The sequence below is a fragment of the Pseudorasbora parva genome, chromosome 20, assembly GCF_024679245.1.
Source record: "Pseudorasbora parva isolate DD20220531a chromosome 20, ASM2467924v1, whole genome shotgun sequence".
In the NCBI taxonomy this organism is placed as follows: domain Eukaryota; kingdom Metazoa; phylum Chordata; class Actinopteri; order Cypriniformes; family Gobionidae; genus Pseudorasbora; species Pseudorasbora parva.
Window position 1 is genome coordinate 13,377,041 of NC_090191.1, and position 21,666 is coordinate 13,398,706.

The window sequence follows — 21,666 nt, forward strand, 5'->3', positions numbered from 1 at the left end:
ACGTCCACTAGATGTCAGTCTCGGACAGATATTTAGAGAATGCAAGTTACAGCAGACAACACCCTTAAAAACTGCAGTAATACAGTTTTAATACAGTCGACAACGGTGTGTTGCACTTATCCTCAAGAGGCTTTGTGAAATGTTGTGCGTCAAATGCGTCACAGCAGCTTATTATCCTCAAACTAATGGCCAGAAAGGACCAATGACAATATTAAACAGTTTTTAATATTGCATGTTGCTAGTGTAGGTCACCTTTAGGAGAAGTTAAGTCACAAAAACAGCAAATCACGGGCTTTTCATTAGATGCATGCACATGTACAATTTAAAATATTTATATTGAACTTATATTGTTTCAATTAAATTGCCTATTTTTTTAGCTTTCCACCATCAGTCTCCCTGTGGAATTGAGTTTTAGTGATTATGTAGTTTCCGATAAAATAAGGCCAAAAAAAAAAAAAAAAAAAAAAACCCTGAATAAAACATTGGTAAATGGCAGGAGAAACAGAAGGATGCATATGCTATAATAGTACAGAAAGCTAAACTGGTAAGGTGGCTGATGACTGTTTGGGTATCTCAGTCTCCGATGGATCCACAGAGAGCAACAGTTCTTTCAATATGCCTCCTTTCTCAGCATTCTGTGACCAAGGTAAATGATCCTAAGAAGCTCCAAGAAGATTCAGCGCTACAAAGACCTTCTGTTTTTTTTAAGTTGCTCCTAAGATGCTTTACCAAAATAATGGCTTCATCAAGATCTTAGTGGAATAAGAAGGTTTTATATCTACAGATTAGAGATCTCAGTTTGTCATTATTTGCCAGTTTGGCCTACCCAGTTTAGTCTTGGCGTTTTGCTTGTCTGCAAGTGTTGATGTGGAGGCTGGGTAGAGTGGTCTGCAATTATTATTATTAAACGTATCTATGTGTAAATTACTGCGTTATCTTCACATATAGCTCACATGGTGAAATCCATTTAATCAATCATTTTTTTGAAATTATATCTTTATTCTTCCAACAATATAATATTATTACAGTGTAAATTAGATAGGCAAATAGTTTATGTAGAAAATTACTTACCTAAAAGTAAGTCTTTACTTCATAAAGAAATGGATGAGCAAGTTTGCTGTGGAGGAACTTGGTATCTAAGATTTTGAACGACAAAAGACCCAGAGAAGTACCATCAATAATTGCAACAACTTTTTTGTTACATTATGTAGATTGTCAGCTGAAGCTTAGAATTGTCACTTGTGAGGATTACTACAACAATGCTTCTGCGAAATGTGGAAGCAAAAATCCATTTAATTAAAGCAATATTCTATGAATATTCTATGAATCTTCTAGGATCTTATCTCAGTTGTCTGAGATCCCTGATGATAGGAGTGTGATTTTATGTGCATCAACAGGAGTAGCTGCATAGAACATTGGTTCTGAAATCATCCACAACACATTTTCAATTGGTGCTAATTTCAAACTGCCATATCAATCCCTAAGTGATGACAAAATGACTATTCTCTGTGTTCCATTATGTGGATCCATGGTTGACCATCACCTTTTGTTGTATGTTCATTAGACACAAAATCAAACAAACCTGGCTGCGTTTCCCAAAGCATCTAGAGCCAGACCATTGTTATCAATTGATTTATAATTCACTTATGCTAACGATACTTTTAGGAAACGCAGCCCAGGTCACTACCTCTTTGGAAAAAGTAAGTCTCGTAGCTTTAGGAGATTTTTATCTGCTGCTGCCCATCAAAATAACTCCAATCTTCTGTTTTCAGTGGGTGTTGGAGAAAGAGTAATGTTAAAGAAAAACGTTGATGTTTCTGATGGACTTGTAAATTGAGCCTTTAGTCCAGTTGTTCATATAAGTAGAAGCAAAAAAACAGCACGATGATGAAATTGATGTTCAATTTGATGAACTAAATGTGGGTAAAATTCAGATATGAAAACAATGACAGATTTTCCCCAAAAATCTAGTGATTGGAGTGCAAGATCAAGTCACAAATGACAGTGGTTTAAGACATCAATTTCCACTTAGATTGGCCTGGGTGCACTGTTCACATAGTGTATGTGTAATCACAGTAGATAAAGCTGTCGTATCACTTGACAAGATTTTTACTCCAGGACAAGCATATGTTGCATTGAGTGGTATGAGAACCTTCAATGATCTACTAAAGCAAAACATAAAAAAACAGTTTCACAAAGACACCTGGTGTATTTACAATTGCTCTTCATAATGTACTAAGTCTTCAAGCAGATTTTCAACATTTTCAGGCTCATGGACAACTTGAATGAATGCAGATTGTATTTGTTTAATTGAAACGTGGCTAAAAGCTGAAGATGAGGAAGAGCTAATGCAGAGTTCACACTGCCCCGATTTTGATTTGCTGACAGGTTTTGCGAAATCGCCGACAAATGCACAAAATCTCACGTTAATTGAGAAGAGTTATAGACAGAATATCAGTATTTTAATAGATATATTTACAAATCTATCAAACGGAAACAAAGCTCAAACATTTGCACATCCAGCTGCAGCACATTACACAATTATTTATTTACCTCAAACTCAACACAATCCTTGCTTCCTCTGTCTCTCCAACAATTTCCTCTGCAATATACTTTTTTCCTTTTTTTCCCATAAATCAGAACACAGACAATTTGGAGCAAACTGTGTGCAGTTTATTATTTTTAATAACAAATCAAAGTCTCGTGAAAGAACGCCAGTATGGCGCATGTGTGATCTTGCGTTGTTTACTTGTCATGCACGTGTTTAGTTGGGAAATGTAGACCCTGTCCCAAATGGCAGACATCATGTGCACTTTCAGTCTTGTGGACTTACAATGGCCATTGTCTGTTAAGTCCACAAGACCGTAGGGTGTCCCATTCGCCATTTAAGCTTAAAGAAGGCTGCTCGTGAGCGCCCCCTTTGCGGCTGCTATGTGCCCTCTATGCGCACTTCAGCTGAGCCCGCAAGTTTGCAAGCTACACAGATTACTTCTATACGGCAGTCATATCAGCATTACATTGTGAAAGTGCAGACTCAGAGGAAGACCGTAAGGGTTTAGGGTGCCATTTGGGACAGGGCCGTAGTTTGCGCTCCGTAGAGAGAGTTGTCGGCAATTCTTCTTGTACAGTCACACAGTGTGAACCTCTCTATCGCCGATTCATCGATCAGTGTGAACACAGCAGTGACCCGAGAGTTTGAAAATCGGGCAGTCTGAACTAGACTTAAGTGTTATGCACTCCACTAATTCTAGTCCTCTTGGACTTCTAGATCTATTTTTAATGGTTTGTTTTCTACCAACATCCTTTACCCATCCTTACATCCTTTATCCTTTTTATCCTTTGTGGATTTAAGTGCTTTTGTTGACTTGACTCTGAAATGTTTAATCTCTGTAATCCCTTTAAATTGCGTTGTGTCTATGTTACAAATACAGTGGATTCAGAAATTTCTCATTTTTTGTTGCAGACTTATGCCAAAAGCCCTTTCTCTTGAGTATACACTCCATACACTGTAATGAAAAGACAAAAACTAGATTTGTTAAAACTTTGCAAGTGTATTAAAAAGAACAAATTGCAATGTCATACGTTTTAACACCCTTTGCTATGATGCTTGAAATTTAGCTCAGGTGTATTTAATTTCTCCGCATCACCTATGAGATACTTTTATACTTTGATTGGAATAAATATGTGCATTTTAAATATGCAGCCTGTCAACAAAGCTGACTTCATTCCAGCCTTTGCCACTCAGCCCACTCTCAATATCTTGGCCTTGACTGAGACCTGGATCCGTCCAGAAGACTCAGCAACCTCTGCTGCTCTCTCTAACAACTTCTCTTTCTCTCACACCCCTCACCACAGTGGGAGGGGTGGAGGCACAGTCTTCTCATTACTAACAGTTGGATTAATAACAATTTGTTGGCAGTATGAATTTGCCCACAAGTTGGGTGAAGGAGGATTTGTCTATGTGCAAACAGAGACTCGCTGCATGACTGGCCTTATGGCTATATTTTGTTTTACTTTTACTTTTTTCAATCATATGGTTTCTGTGCACATGATGACTCTTAATTTTTTGCTTGCAGCTAATTCAGAATTCTGGATTGGCAGGACAACCATCTAACCATCATATTTTCCTTGCTTTTAGCCTGGTCATCCCAAACGCCTTCCCATGGAGATCGGACTGACATTAATGGCCAGCGTCCCCCAGATAATTAAACTACTTGATTGGCAGGATAACCCAGACCACTACATCATGGTCATGGAGAAGCCCTTGCCTTGGATGGACTTGTATAGTTTTATGCCTTGGATGGACTTGTATAGTTTTATATAGCTCCATGGAGGAAGTCTCAAATAGTGCTTATTTGGGAAAGCCCCTCCATCTAACCATCATATTTTCCTTGCTTTTAGCCTGGTCATTCCAAACACCTTTCCATGGAGATCGGACAGACATTAATGGCCAGCGTCCCCCAGATAATTAAACTACTGGTTTGGCAGGATAACACAGACCACTACATCATAGTCATGGAGCAGCCCTTGCCTTGGACGGACTTGTATAGTTTTATGAAGCTCCATGGACGAAGTCTCAAAGAGTCCTTATTTGGGAGAGCCCCTCCATCTAACCTCCATATTTTCCTTGCTTTTAGCCTGGTCATCCCAAACGCCTCCCCATGGAGATCGCCCTTACATTCATGGCCATCGTACCCCAGATAATTAAACTACTGGATTTGCAGGCTAACCCATACCACTACATCATGGTCATGGAGCAGCCCTTGCCTTAGATGGACTTGTATAGTTGTATATGAAGCTCCACAGAGGAAGCCTAAAAGAGGGGACGGCCATTTATGCCACTAACATTTGCTGCGAGCGTGGTCTCTTCCATCGTGATATAAGACTGAAGAACCTGCTCATCAACTAGGAAACCATGGAGGTAAAATTGATTGACTTTGGGTGTGGTGTGCTCATGAAGGACACTGCCTACGTAGCCTTCAGTGGTATCTGTGTTACTTTGCAAGCGGGTCAATTAGCTCACTGAAACACATCCTATATAGTCAAGATGTTGTGGTAATGTGTTAAACATCAAATAAAATCTCTTTCATCCAAGCACAAAAGTAAACTTTCCACTAGAGTACAATACTAACAGCAAGTATTATGCAAAGCCACCGACAGTGTGGTCACTCGCAATCCTCCTATTCAAAATGGCGTGTGGGTGTTATCCTTCGGCCCACAACCTGCACATGATCAGTGTGAACAACTGGTCCATACCTGGCCTGTCACATGGTGAGATCTTCATCAAAGAACGAAGTAGAACAATTATATTTCTAAAACATACAAAAAAAATTACTATTATTATCTTAACTATAAGCTAATAATCAGAGGTCTCTCCTGTCTTTTTACACAGAATACGGCCAGATGATTTGTGGTTCTCTGCAACCCAATTCACAGCAGAGACTTATTTTGAAAGAGATGCATCACCATGACTGGTTTAAGGTACTAAGATCAGCTAAATGCTTTTTCATTGAATTATCAAAATATTTTTGCCAAGTCTTTGAACAATTTATTATTGGACCTTATTTGTCAAAAATATAACATTGCATATCATTGTTATGCAGATGACACTCAACTGTATCTTTCATTGAAGGCAGATGATGGGCAGAGCCTCGACCTGTCATGGTCGCCGTCATTCCAGAGCCTCGACTCATCATGGCCGGGGCTGCTGCCATTCCAGTGCCCAAACCTGAGCCAGCAAGGGACAACTGGCTCATTGACTTCTGGAAGAGTTTATCTCTCCAGATCACCTGCCTTGGTCCTCAAGGATTCCAGGTTGCCCATGAAAAGTTACTGAGTGAGAACATTACTTTTTACAAAAATCTAACTCTTTTTGTCTTTTAATGATTTGAAGCAGGTTTTACAGGCTTTTGTTTTTTCAAGGTTGGACTATTGTAATTCATTGTATCTGTGTCTTCCTTGTGTTCTGTTGAATCACCTTCAACTTTTGCAAAATGCAGTAACTAGGCTTTTGACTGGGACCAAGAAGCAGTGTTTCCCCAATAGCGTCACTGCATTGGCTCCGAGTTCATTTCAGGGTACAGTTTAAGGTTTTAATGTTTGTTTTTAAGGCCTTACATGGTCTCACTCAAGTTCACAATAACTTTGAACAAGACTTTTCTGTGGATAGCTGGCTACGGACTATTAATTTCAATGCACTCAAAATTTCAAGGCAACCAGGTTATTTTTTTAATAATTTATTTTTCCACAGTGAAAAGCACAATGATGGACTGGCCATTTGTCCATGCCTTCAGCCCAAGATGCCTAGATTGAATCGAGCATACCCTCAACTAGAGCTGTCACAGTATCAGATTTTTCACTCTCTTTATGTTTATTCAGTTAAAATATCTCTTTCTGCATTTTATTTAGCTGCAGCAATAGCTTGATACTTTTGTCCATATTAGAGATTTCCTGGAACGTCAAAAGATTTATTACGCCTATGAGTCTCACTTGTGGACTTTCTGCAAGAAGGTGCCCTCCGCCATTGAGTATGAATGAAACAAATTACATGTGAGATTTAACACTCCATAAATGGTTCACATCGCCCTGGTTTGGGTAAAAATAGAAAAGAAAAATACTGCTCTCCTCTCTAAAGATATTTGAAGTAAACATACGATTGTAAAAGTTTTTTTTTTTAAATTTCCAGAATGAGCACACTTTTGGACTAATAGCCCAGTGGAGTAGCCTAGAAATCCAGATGCTGCCGCGAGTGTCGTCTACCAACTCTCAATACACTTCTAAACTGTAAACGGCAAACTCTGGTCAGGCCAATCACATCGTGTATAGAGTTGGTGGGCGGGGCTTAACATAATGATGGCCGAGTTGCGCTTGCATGCTTCTAGTAAACACAGAAACTGGCGAATGGTGGGCTTTCCAATCAGCTTTGACTGCGACTCTGGAAGACTTGGAGTTAAGCTTTTTTCTGAGAAAAGAACAAAGAACGGCACTGAAGTCATTCTTAAGAAGGGAAGACGTGTTCTGAGTTTTGCCGACCGGATATGGCAAAAGTTTAATCTTTCAACTAGCTCTGCTTCACCTTCGTTCAGGGCTGGACTGGTAATCTGGCACTTTAGACAAAGACAAAGTGCGTCGGTGGGCCGGTAGTGTTTTTTTTAAATAAAAAAATTTGTACTACTGACAACATGCAGCGACAGCGGCCCATTGATTTATCTTCTGAATTGACAAGCCGAAGCGAGAGACCTCCCCTCCATATTAGGCGCTATTTTTCTATTTATTTATTTATTAGGCTAGTATTTGAGCGCATGGAACTGCAAAAGGCGAATATCTGCACAGCGCAGCCGCCGACGAACGTACGCTGCGTTTAAATGCTGCTCTATCCGGCACTTTGACTCCGAATTTAGTTTTATACAATCGTGTGATATGGGAACATTACAGGTTCTGTGTTGAATCAGCTGAAAACAGCCGCGACCATGCATGACGAGGTAAAGTGGAAAACGACAATACACACAAGCGTTTCACTTTAGGACAACCACAATTTACCTTGCAGCTACTAACAGTGAAGAAATATGGTGTTTTGGAAGAAACATTTATTAAAAATGTTGTTATATTACTTAAATTAATATTGCAGAATATAAATCATTTTATAGAGGCTGTTTTCGTATTTTCTACAGGTTTATTTTTTTTTTACTTACAAATATAATAGTTTATTATATATGTTTTATATAGTTTTAGAATCCATATAGCCATATAATGAGGAGCAAGGTTTGTACAGTCTATGTTTTTTACCCTGTGACTACCATAATCTTACATTTAAATGAAACTGGCCTACAGTTAAACTACAGTCTATAAAACAGTTTCAAAGTCTGGATCCCATGAATTAAGGACAAAGCTTTTTTTTCCTCTTTAAAAGTTGTATTAACTTTTTTTAATAGATTTAATGAAATTTAATAGCCTCATAAAAGATAGATATCAGTGTCTTACTTAAATGATGTGTTAACTCTTGAAAAATATGATTGTTCAACCCAAAAATGTGATCATTTACTCACCCTAATGTCATTCCAAAACTCCAAATTTCTGTGTAGCATAAAATAATATAATTTGAGTCTGTTTTTTGTTCATACAATATTCAAATAGTAGCTTAACCAAAATGGCTTGATTGCCAACATTCTTCAAAACATCTTTTGTGTTTCACAGAAGTCATACAGGTTTGGAATGACACGAGAGTGAGTAAATGATGACAGCATTTAAAAGAAGTAAATTTACTTTACAGCATCCTAGCTCAAAATCATCAGTGCTTTACTGCCAAGGGCATTTATGTGTGACAAAAAAAGCAATATTAAGTTTATCTGCATTTGCAGCAAATTCGATAATATCTATCATTATTTTTAATTTTGCATTATCTCCAATTTAAGGCCCCAACCCCAGAAAAAACATTCACGGGGAACTCATGGGCCGGATGTGCTGGGTATGCCAGAGCCGAATTTTAGCTCCAGTCCAGCCCTGCCTTCGTTGCTCTGGTTGGTTGTAGCTCTATCCAATTGCATGCACGCCGTGCAGAGGGAGTTTGAAAGACAACCGTTTATCCCGCCCCTCGGATTAAGCCCTGTCTATGGTGAGTTTCCAGACCAAATATCTTGATATGGGTCTGGCTTGTCAGGCAACCAGAAGGGTGTAAATATAATAAAACAGAATGGTGTCAGCATTTAACAGGCTAATGTAACATTTCCTATTTCAGGACCTTCAAAATAATTGCAACTTACTTTCTGTACAGTGGCCAAATCTGAAAGATAACAGATGTAATTGGGTGAACAAGTCGCAGCATACATGGTCAAACAACAGAAAAAGGCAATTCCAAATGTTTTTCTGAAAGTTAATTAAACAATGATTTAAGTTACATTGTGTTAGCTAGGAAGGATTTGCATGCAGGTATGATTTTATTCATCAGGATCAGTGTTCATGTATTAATAAGAGTTTGTTTGTATTTACTACGGTAACTGCTACTTCTGTAAACCATAACCCAATTTTTTTTTTTCCCTCTACATTTTGTTGTTGTTTTTTTATAACTGGTAATAATAATGATAGTAATAATTCATTACATTTATATAGCGCTTTTCTAGACACCCAAAGTGCTTTAGAAGGGGGGAATCTCCTCAGCCACCACCAATGTGCAGCATCCACCTGGATGATGTGCTGGCAGCCAAATTGCGCCAGAACGCTCACCACACAACAGCTGATTGGTGGCTCAAACCAACTCATTAATTTTATTGTATTACCCCCAAAAAAATAGCCATTAAAGATTTTTGGTTTTCTTAGATAATTTGGGATTGTACTGATGGCGTGTCAACCATTAAAACATTTTTTTTTTTTTTTGCTCTGTTTAAATGTTTTTTTTTTTTTTTTTTATGGACTGTGGCTTGATGACCATGGAAAAATGTTGGTCACATGGCCAAACCAGTTGAGAACAACTGCTTTATTGCATTTTATAAGATTAAGCCATGATGATGAAGAAAAGGCTTTTTAACTTTTTCTATACCATTCGAGTGCTTTGGAAATTCTTTATTTATTGACTGTTCTATTATATTTTGCAAGAAAAAGAAGGAAGACACGCCGCTTTGGATTGTTTATTGCACCAAATTGATTTGAAAGGACGCAGTAAGTATGTACTAGAAAAGCAAAAAATAATCAACTGTGCTGATATATATATATATATATATATATATATATATATATATATATATATATATATATATATATATATATATATATATATATATATATATATATATATATATATATATACTGATCACAATTTTAAACCAATTTTAAATTTAAATCACGCCGGGACTGTGCTCCTCCGCAGCGGTACCTACCAGTCTGGTCTGAAATAGTCCCAATATAAATACTTATTATAAGTGTACCATAATAAATCAGGGTAAGACAAAAACACGGTTTGGAAAATGGATTCATGTTGTACATTATCATTATATAATTTTTGTAAATCTTGAACACAAAAAAAGTTACGGACAACAGCTTTAAGAGTCAGGAAATTTGGTTATCTCAATAATAAATAAAAAATGACTAGTTAGAAATACCTATAAGTGGCAGAAACGTGCAATGCAATGTTCATTTCTCAACCCTGGTCCTGGAAAACCCCCAACACTACACATTTTGAAGGACTTGTCTGTCTGAGGCCATGGCCACACTAATATGTTTTCGTTGAAAACACATCTTTTTCTCTCCTTTTTAGCCTTCCATCCACACTGAGAAAGTTTTAAAGGGATCCCCTGGTGTTGAGACTTGTATGGCTTAATATAACATAAATGATGTCTCTTACTGAATTATGTAGTAGAAAACCCATGAAAGATCTACGTTATTTAAAAAATCGATTTTATATTTGGACCATGGGCGGCGCCATTTTGTTTGCGTTCTAGGTTGATGACGTATAATGGTTGAACTCCTCAATCAGCTGGCGTTACCCGTAGCTATTTTTACCACAACGCAACTCGAAAATTGTTTCAGAGTTAAACAAAACCAATGAATTGCTTTGTAATTGTACTAAAAACACACTCAAACATACATGTGCACACAAACTCACCTACACAAGTCACAAACAGATTGGCGGGGGCGCGCACACACACCTGACAGACTGCTCATCTCAATCGAGATGTTGGGCTGCTCAGTCTCCACGACAGGGGCTGAATCCGAAATCGACCCCCTATACCCTGAAATAGGGCATTATTTGAAGGGACGGCCATTTGTAGTGTTGTCCGACATCATAGTGGACATGTTCGAGTGCAGTCATTCAGTCTCACGTTGCACCGCAGTGTACAGCCGATTTACAACAGCTGTCCGACTTCACGCACCCAAACATACATGTGCACACAAACTCTCTCGCTCACACAGACTCACACACACCCCAACAGATCGGCGCGAACACACACACACACACACACCCCAACAGATCGGCGCGAACACACACGCACTGCGTGCGCGCATACATAACCCTCAATCACTATTCCCTGTGTTGATATCATAGATAGACTGTTGATATGCAGTAGATTAACTGTAATGCCTAATGTATCCAGCAGAGGGAAATATCTAGGTAGGATGATGGGATAAATTAACGTGAGGAAGAGAGGCAGGATGTTTTGGTGATGATGCATGGGATTGGTTTGTGCATTAAAGTTTGAGCACAAGCTCAGTGAATTAACCTCAATCTTTAAACTTTCACTTTTAAGACACAAATTACTTTCGCTACTTTTGTTCACTAGTACAACTTGAAGGAGTTAATGAAGACGATCGAGTGCGTGAAGTCGGAAAGCTGTTGTGTGTAAATCGGCTGTACACTCGTTATTGCGGTGAACGTGAGACTGAATGACTGCACTTGAACATGTCCACTATGGTGTCGGACAACACTACAAATGGCCGTCCCTTCAAATAATGCCCTATTTCAAGGTATAGGGGGTCGATTTCAGATTCAGCCCCTGTCGTGGAGACTGAGCAGCCCAACATCTCGATTGAGACAGCGCAGTCTGTCAGGTGTGTGTGCCCACCCGCCGATCTGTTTGTGACTTGTGTAGGTGAGTTTGTTTGCACATGTATGTTTGAGTGTGTTTTTAGTACAATTACAAAGCAATTCATTGGTTTTGTTTAACTCTGAAACAATTTTCGAGTTGCGTTGTGGTAAAAATAGCAACGGGTAACGCCAGCTGATTGAGGAGTTCAACCATTCTACGTCATCAACCTAGAACGCAAACAAAATGGCGCCGCCCATGGTCCAAATATAAAATCGAATTTTTAAATAACGTAGATCTTTCATGGGTTTTCTACTACATAATTCAGTAAGAGACATCATTTATGTTATATTAAGCCATACAAGTCTCAACACCAGGGGATCCCTTTAAGTCAACAAAAACTGAGCTTTTTGAAAATGCTTCCCAAAGATTTGAAAACGCTTCCCAAAGAATTTGTAAACGCTGTCTTCGTATCGTAGTCTGGACTGTGTAGATGGTGGAGGTACTTGAAAACAATGATGCATGTTTAGTCGTGACGCATATTGTACCAATAAATATGTATCTTTATACAGCTATTGTGCTAGTTATGTGCTATTCACTTTCACAGTTACTAAAATATGTTACTTTGCACACTTCCTATCACAGTCCTCCAAGGATGACAGAAAATGTACTTGCAATTGCTGACCTGTGGCAAAACAAAAGTGGATTTGCTTTTTAGACCAAATATAATAACAGTAGACCAAGTGCAATCTGGACGCATCAGTGAATGGTGAGATATTTTGCTAAATAAAATGATCATGTCAGAAGAATTGCGTGATAACTTTGACATCTGTATCATCTCAGTGAGCTTTTACACATGCACAGTAAGTTGAATTTGGCTTTTTCTGATGTTTTAGTGTGAATGAGCAAGCTTTGGAAAACGTTAGTTTGGATGGAAATCTATCCAGATTATTATAGACATAGCCTGACACCCATTTTATGTCCTGGAGTTTCTTATAAATCAGGAGTGTTTCATCAGGGAAAAATGCCAAATGTGCATGGTTGAGAAACAGCATTATTTCTTTCAATTTATGTCCTTTTATTTATAATCTCTTGTTAAATTGTGGCATTTCAGAGCAAGACAGAAGTTCAACTATATTTTAATTAAGAGGCATCCATTAATACAATAGACAGTAAAAGAAATGGACAGAACATTCCCATAGACTCCAACGGCGGAAAGTGAGGTCAATTAGAAGCACTCACTTCCTGATGGCTGAGCGAACATTGTTTAAATATTTTCTCCCGTTGCTTTTAGCTCACTATGGGCTTCTTGCCATTCTTCTCCCTTGACTTTATCAGACTTAATGTCTCCACGTCCCCCCGACTGTCTCATAGACAGTAAAAGATTGCCTGCGAGCGTCTCCTCAGGTCTATACGGTAATTTCTCAACTGTGCAACAGAGTCGCGTTGGTTATGACGCAGTAGTTAGCCTATTTTTATAAAAACAGCCTCTACGGGGCGATAGTGTAAGATACAAGGTAATGGAGCCTTTTATGCATTGTCGTGTTTCTTTAGAAATAAACTATGGACAAATGGAGTTTTTAAACGCCTCAGATGTAAAGTTATTTACTGTCAAAGTGACTCAAACATGAATGGAAGTCAATGGGATGCTAACAGCGGGTGACGGCTTGGTTAGCAATGGCTTTGGTTAGCTAACTCGCTTTCCGAGTGCTAGATTTCCCCCTTGATTAATACATGGAATTGACGCCTCTACGGTTTAAATTATGACGTCTACCACAAAATGCTCAATATTTAAAACTAGAGCAAAGTAGATGGTCAAGTGGGGCCACAGAATTACATATGCCCAAAAGAAAATACAAAGAATAAAGAGGTGAAGGATGAAAATAAAAAATAGATATGGCTAATTTTACACACATATGCATTTTCTGTTGCCACAATATAACAAAAACATTCTCACGTTTGCATGACTTTTCATGTGTAGCTTTAAGTGTGATAGCAAAACATTTTTGTTACACTGAATTGTCTTCCTCTAAAGTAAATGCACAGGTAATATTTTGAAATTTCTATTTTTTCTAAACATTGTCACACCAAGGAACACAGCATTTTCTTTCCAGAATGAGTCTGCAAATGACGTTTCAGGTCTGTGTGAAATGTGAAACTCGTATCACACTGAAGACACTTGTAAGGCTTCTCTCGAGTGTGGACTCTCATGTGAATGTTAAGGTTTCCTTTAACTGTAAAGCTCTTTCCACACTGAGGGCAGGTGAAAGGCTTCTCTCCAGTGTGAATTCTTATGTGGTCCTCACGATTTGCTTTCTTCGCGAAACTCTTTCCACAGTGATAGCACATGTAAGGCTTCTCTCCGATGTGAGTTTTTACATGCCTCTTAAGGCGTTTCCCATCTGTGAAACCCTTTGCACACTGATGACATATAAAACATTTGTCTCTTGAGTGAATGCTCATGTGATGATTAAGGTTTTCTTTATATCTGAAACTCTTTCCACACTGACATATGAACGGCTTTTCTCCAGTGTGAATTGTCATGTGAGTCTTAAAACTTTCTTTTCTTGAGAAGCTCTTCCCACAGAGATCGCACAAGTAAGGACTCACTCCAGTGTGATGTCTCATGTGGGTATTAAGGTTTTTTTTGTGTGTAAAACTCTTTACACAATGAGGGCATTTGAAGGGTTTCTCTCCATTATGAATTCTCATGTGAGTCTTAAGATTTCCTTTTAGTGAGAAACTCTTCTCACAATGTTGGCAGGTGAAAGGCTTCTCTCCAGTGTGAACTCTCATGTGGGCATTAAGGTATTTGTTCTGAGAAAAACTCTTTGCACACTGAGGGCAGGTGAAAGCCTTCTTTCTAGTGTGAATTCTCATGTGCCTGTTAAGGTTTGCTTTTTGAGTGAAACTTTTTTCACACTGTTGGCAGATGAAAAGGCTCTCTCCAGGGTGAAATTTGTCTTTAAAATCATTCAGTTCTTGACACTCTTCTTTCAGGAGCCTCAGGTCTAAGGAAGAAATAGAGAAATATACTTTAATGCCAGTTTAATTGGCACAAAGAACCACACATGATGATGCTACATAATAAAATAAATTACTACACAGTATGAATAAATAGCCTAAATCTGTTCATCATATAAAGTGATCATATCTCTTAAGAAAATGTGGAGTAAACCACGCAATTTATATGGATTAGTTTAACGATCTCTTTATGAACTTTGTGTCAAAGAGGTAGTTGTGTGGACTGTCAATGGTGAGACAGAAATCTTAAAGATTTCATTAAAAACATGAAAGTCCTATGGGTATAGAACAACATGAGGGTAAGTGAATAACAATTTTCATTTTTGAAAAAATAAAAACTTTTTAAAGGTGAAGTATTCCTTTAAAAACAATCCCCCAAAAAACTCAACAACTGACCAGGAGAAACACCACATGAAGACTGCTATAAAACAAAACCCGAAAAGCTACATTATGGGCAATCACACTTCACAAAGATTGGACAAGTGAGAAAAAAAACCACTTGTAAAAAAAACAAATAATAGTAGAAGTATTTAAATAGTAATAGCATATATATATATATATATATATATATATATATATATATATATATATATATATATATATATATATAAATCAATGTCAATAAAACTAATGATGCTAAAGATGGTGATCAGTTGTGCTGACGGCAATAGTAATAGCAATAATAGATAATATTAATAATAATAATGATAATAATAACAGTAGTGGTTAAAAACAAAACAAAACAGCAGTAATAATAGTAACAGCAATAAAACAAAAATAAGCAGAACTGCCAAATAATAGTAGAAGTATTTAAATAGTATGTATATTAATAATGATGATAATTTTAAACAATTGTCAATATTTATATATAACAATAATGATGCTAAAGATGGTGATCAGTTGTGCTGATGGCAATAGTAATATCAATAATATATAACATTAATAATAATAATAATAACAGTAGTGGTATACAAAAAGAGTGATAATGATAATTATGTTGACAGAAAAAAAAAAAAAATCCATAATAATAATAATAATACTAGATATGGCGATGATGATAATATTTTGTACTGACAGTACAATTGCAATAGTAGTATCAATAATAATAATAATAATAACAATATAACAACGTTAATAACAACAATAAAATAATGACACATACTTAACACATACCACACCTCTTAGTTTCTGTGTTAGTGTTTAAGGTTTTTTTATTTATTTTATTTTTACACTATTTGTATGTATGCCTAAGCTGAGATGGTGCATTAAATGAAGGGTGTGGTGCATTAACATCTGTTTTTGGTGCATTAAAATTATGTGTGATATGTTAAGTCTTGATTTGATTTAGTTATATTTTTATATTTTAGGTGTTTATATTATTATTATTACTATCACTTCACTTATTTATTTATTTTAATCTTTAAAGATAAACATTATATCAATACCGTCTTTATATCAAGCAAAATACCATCACATCACCATCATTCTATTACTGCTAAATGTTTCTATGATATTGGAAATATTAATAACAATAATGTCAATAATAATTAAAATGTTTCGGAATTTCCAGTTCAAGAAGATAGTTTTCTTGGCAATGGCTAAGGCTACAAGGAGCATCTGTTTGTTTGTTATTTCCTGATTGAGAGTTGATAGATCACCTAGTAGACAGAGGAGGGGGGATAATGGGATTGTGGCAGCCCATGAGGCGGGATAGGGATTCAGCGACTTCTTTCCAAAAGTGTTTAATGGGTGGGCAGTGCCATGTGGCATGGATATAGGTGTCCGGACAGTTTTTAGAGAAGTGTGAGCAAATTTCTGATGTGAATCCCTTTTTCGCCAGCCTTTCCCCAGTGTAGTGTGTTCTATGAAGAGTTTTATATTGTATGAGCTGAAGTTTGGTGTTTTTAGTCATGGTATAAATATTTTTACAAATTTGAGTCCAGAAGTCGCTATCAAGAGCAATCGAAAGGTCTCAGGAGCAATCGGAAGGTCTAACCGTTTTCCATCTAGACACACGTCTACACTGTGAGTAGGTAACCTTGCTGAAAACGCATAGAAATCACACAGCGTATGCCCATCTTAAGCAAATTGCCAGACTTATCTGACGGACAATTATATGGCCATGAAGCTAATTTCACTAGATATTTCTTAAAGCTTGACATCCTGAAGAGCACTAACTATAACTCCAGCAATAACATTGTCAAATCTTTCAATTCAAGTGTCTATTTACTTTGTTAGCACACATTACTAGTCTTAGGGTGAACAATTAACCTGTGCAATGTAATACACGGATGAATAAAAAACATTTTTGTGGTAATCTCCAATTCAAATCTGAAAAGTTACTTTCGGTCTGGAATGCCATTCCATTTCTAATGACATCTAATGACTCTCTCTCTCTCTCTCTCTCTCTCTCTCTCTCTCTCTCTCTCTCTCTCTCTCTCTCTCTCTCTCTCTCTCTCTCTCTCTCTCTCTCTCTCTCTCTCTCTCTCTCTCTCTCTCTCTCTCTCTCTCTCTCTCTCTCTCTCTCTCTCTCTCTCTCTCTCTCTCTCTCTCTCGACTGGCAGTTGCAGCTGCCTGCTCACTCCTGACTAAACCAGGCCCCCTCATTTCAAATGCAAAGATGTCAGCGAATCACAACAGTGGGTGTTTTCACTGAAGACTCACAGCAGACACGCCCCTTGAAACAGAGCATTCAAGCCAGAGGGCTTATATCAGTATACAAAAAATGCCTTTTATTTCTAAATAATTACATTTTTGGATTTAAAAACCATACTAACAATATAAGTAAACCCCAGGAAACATTATAAAATAATAAAACAATCCATTCCATAGGACCTTTAACTTGTTTATGGTATGGCTAAAATAGCAGCGCCGAAGAACTATTTTTCTTTGTCGAAGTTTTGAGTTTGTTCTAATGAGCTCATAAAATATTTCAAATTAATATTTGGTTTGCTTCTATAACCTCTATAGGGAATTAATTTTGCGATTACAACTGGCTTGAAATGACCTTATTTAACCTATGGCTGTTAAAAGAGAATACATTATTAAAACAAAATTGAGACATTTTCTTTGGGTGCTTTCGCATCTCTTGTTCGGTTCATTTGGTCCGAACCAAGGGCAAACAATTATACATTGTTGCATTTTTCAGCTTTTTTGGTTCCTTTCACACCACACTGATTGCTTTGGTCCGAACCAGTTGAAACGAAACAAAACGCAAGCACGTGACAACATCCACATCACTCATTGGCCATGGCGTATTTCCTAAACTGCTTTTTGATTGGTCAGAATTTACGTGTGGGAAAATTCCAGCAGAAGAGGCAAAGCCACCAAACTATTATAACACCAGGGTTGCCAACTCTCACGCATCTGGCGTGAGACTCACGCTTTCAGGCTCTGTCTCACGCTCTCACTCCGCCCAACTCAATCTCACGCCAAATTGCCAAACCTGCTTTTGATATTAAACAAAGCTATAAGCTTTAATTTTTTTAAATGTGTTTTAATGAAATTCAAACAATAAATAGCGTTTTGGCGCTAATGTGGCATAATGTTAAAGCCAGAGGCGTTGAAAAGCGAGTTGCATGCTCTCGTCTCCCTGAGGCGCGCGCTGGTCACGTGGCCCATGAGCGCTCAATACTTCTAGCGCTGTGCCAATGAATTTACATGGCTTAAGCGGATACTCAACAGTTTCACTATATAGATGTTTGCTGCAAGTTTTGGTAAACAGTACAGCATAGTGTTAGTGTGTATTGATTATTAAGTCAGCCATATTTACAGGATCGTTTTATTATGGAGAGTGATAGAGATGCAACATTGTTAACATTAATGTTATTCTTGTATTTAGCCCTCAGGTATCCTTACTAATTGGTCAGACTCATACTCATTAAATTATATTTATTGAATATTTTTAGGAGATCTTATGGTACTAAATACTATTTGTGCAACAATTATTGTCAATAAATGACCACTTAAAATATTTTTCTTCTAATATTTGTATATATTTCTTCTAATATTTATATTACAATTAGTGTAGTAATTAATGTTAAAATAGAGAATTCCAATTCAAAGAGGACAAATACAGTCATTTTGTGGCTAAAAAATATTAATGTTTTTATTTGTAATGCCATTAGGTGCCTTATGACTCTTTAATAAATATACATGTATCTAATCTAGTTGCTCAAAAAAGTATTGCAGTCTTTGCATTCTAATAAATATTTAGATATGATGATCAAACACTAGATTTCTTTAAATGTGAAATTTCAAAACTTGAATAACTTGCATCCTAACATTTTTAATGAATAATGATACTTATATAAGCAGTCACAAGTGAATATTAAGGAATGGCACATATAATTTGACCCAAGAAATGTTTAAACTATGCTAAAACAAACATATTTTTTCTTATTATGTACAGTATATATGCTAGATATAAACTGATACTGAATCAAGATCAAAAGCATTACCCCCCCCCCCTCCCCCAACCCAAGGCCCCCAAAAAATCTCACTCCAACCTGAAATTAAAAAGTTGGCAACTTTTTAACACTATAAAGATGACTGCCCGGGCTAGTTTTGTCCCTGGCCATAATCTACTACTGTGTGTATTTACCACAGTATGCAAATACCTTTCTATAATGAAACACGGATGCGACGTGAAAAAAACGTTCTAATGCACTGCAGACGGCGAACGTGCATCGCTCATTAACTTACTTCAAGCGGAGGCGTGCATTAATTATTAACTCTTGACATGCTCATCTTCCCGAAAATATTGCCAACGATCTATCAGGTAATAATATCATGCACACAATGTCAGCGCAGCCGACTACGGCAGCTGGTTCAGTCCAAAAATGATCAGTACTTTTGCAGTTGGTTCTGTTCGAGGTCGGATCACGTTCTCACCACAAACAAACCGCTCCAGAGTTCGTTTGAAAGCGTACCGAGACCACCTCTTCAAGGAGGTCTCGGTACACTTGTTTGGTCCGCTTTTGATGCGCACCCGAGTGCGATTGCTGCTTTCAGACCTGACCAAACGAACCGCATCAAAAGAGCAGGGACAGATAATACCTTAAAAGTCGTAATTAAGGGTTGTTTTCTAAGTAATACACAAGTTTGTTCGTCACAGTTTTAAACGCAGTCATTAGTGAGCTCAGAAAATCCATCTCGAGCCACTCGGTCGGCTGTTCGGGGCGAGTGTAGGATACCACTATGTAAAACAGCACTTGGTGGCTCAGCTTTCTCAAACGTAGCCACCAGACAGTGGAATAAGCTGCCAACAGAGTTAATTACATGTATGAATTTTAACACTTTTTCACATCGGGTCAAAAAAATGGCTTCTTTCACAATAAACATGTTTACATAATGTTTAGTAGTTGATGTGTAGGTGAGAGTGTATTTGTAAATGTATGTTGTAGAATGAATGTAAGGTTTGATTATTTTAATGTTGTTAAGGGATAAATGTATTATTAACTTGATTTGTTTACATCAGCCTGTCCAGGGATTGCAGGTGTAAATAAGCACAAGTGCTACAACCTGGTAAAATGCATCTCTCCTTTAAGGTTTACTGTATATTTTACACTGTCCCTGTTTAAATAAACAAATACATACATACATTACTAGTCTAGTGTTTCTGATTGGTTTATTGTTTGAATCTTTATAAGTCATTTAATGCCTGTACATTTACTGATATTTAAACTATTTATGTTAAAGTGTGTTATGATATTTTGCTTGGAAACTAAGTGTTGATGACCATTTGAATTTAAGGCTCTGAACATTGTTGCTTCCATCTGGATCACACAATTTCTATAAAAATATAAAAACTGCATTCTTTGATTTTCCTTCTTAAAATAAACATTTATAGATAATTCTCAAATTTTTAATCAGTCCATCTGGAAATAACGCCATGTTTCCAAGACATCGGTTTGATACAGCGAATGCTTTTGAAGTTGAACAGTTGCATGTAATTGTTTGCATTTTTGTTAGACATTGTTGCACAATTAAGTTATGGAAAATAACGTTTTTCACTATTTTAAATTCAGAAGTAGATATTGGGTTCAGTGTTACACAAGTAATTGTTTAGTAAAGGCTTCTTATTTTAAATGTAATGTGTGGAGCATTAATTTCTGTAGAGGTAAATATTTGAATAAGGATCAAATGACTGAGTTCAGCTTTGAGAATAAAACCAACCTGTCTGTTCCTCAGTGTCTTCTTTTTTCACACTGAAAACTTTTTCAATCTTTATTTCTTCACTTTCTTCTTTAATAAATGCCATCTTTATGTCCTCGATCTCCTCTTTAATAAACGCCATCTTTATAATAGTGTGCCGGGTGGATCTTGGCTGCTTCACCAGGTCTGTTAGGACAATTTGTCATGATTAAAATTAGAATAATTAACAGAAAGAAAAATAAACCCAAACTGAGTCTCTGGGTGCGTCTCAATCAGCTCTAGTTCAGTAGTCAGTGAGAGTTATTGATCAGCCAAACTACTACCATTTAATAAAAAAGGACAAAAATATATTTAGTTACTTATGATATATATTTTTTGTTTATCTCATAGATCTGTCATTACTCATTTCACTGCAGCGCTCCTGTACACCAGTTTGACCAGTATGTGTTCGAACTATTCAAATCACTGAATCATTATACGAGGCAATTGATTCAAATGAGTTGGTGTTCAAAACCTAATTTTCCTCATCACTTCTTCCCAGTGACTGAATAAATTGTTTCATAAACGAAATCACGATATGGGAGCGAAATGAGACGCACCTTTTCTAGTCATGTGTTTTGACTTTACTCACAAAAATCACGTTCGTTTTCGTTAGATAAAGCATTACAACATGCTTACAATACTAATTAACTTCACAGTTCTTGTAAAACGGTACAATTTATCGTTAAGTGTTTTACGCAGATTTAAACACTTGTTTAAATGTTTAAAAACACAAACCTTTCTTAAGCCGAATCACAACGATACAGAATCGCGGCGCAGGCCTATGTTGTCATATCACCAGACCAAAATAAAAGTCCTGCTTTCACAATGCGGTCTAAAATCACGAAAGAGCACTGACATTATAGAAATTCTCCAAATAATCTGCCCCCTGGTAAAATTGGTGGCAGATAGTTTTAAATTCACAAAGAATTTT

General features: G+C 37.0%; 1 protein-coding gene and 1 pseudogene across 1 annotated transcript; one reads left to right on the top strand and one right to left on the bottom strand.

The window, feature by feature from the left end:
• The first annotated feature begins 3,697 nt into the window (after positions 1-3,697).
• On the top strand, positions 3,698-5,836 carry LOC137049078 (serine/threonine-protein kinase pim-1-like; annotated as a pseudogene).
• A 6,623-nt stretch (positions 5,837-12,459) lies between these two features.
• On the bottom strand, positions 12,460-21,553 carry LOC137049707 (zinc finger protein OZF-like). The gene is made up of 3 exons (XM_067428328.1): positions 21,471-21,553; positions 20,715-20,879; positions 12,460-14,524 (listed from the first exon to the last, which is right to left on the bottom strand). Exons 2-3 carry the CDS (start codon positions 20,833-20,835, stop codon positions 13,596-13,598), a joined length of 1,050 nt encoding a protein of 349 aa, XP_067284429.1. The 5' UTR covers positions 20,836-20,879; positions 21,471-21,553; the 3' UTR covers positions 12,460-13,595.
• Positions 21,554-21,666: the final 113 nt, after the last annotated feature.

Coding starts and splice junctions, on each gene's coding strand:
- LOC137049707 (XM_067428328.1), bottom strand. CDS start 20,835: ATGGCGTTTATTAAAGAGGAGATCGAGGACATAAAGATGGCATTTATT. Junction 14,525..20,714: donor AGACACTGAGGAACAGACAG/GTTGGTTTTATT, acceptor TTTCTTCCTTAG/ACCTGAGGCTCCTGAAAGAA.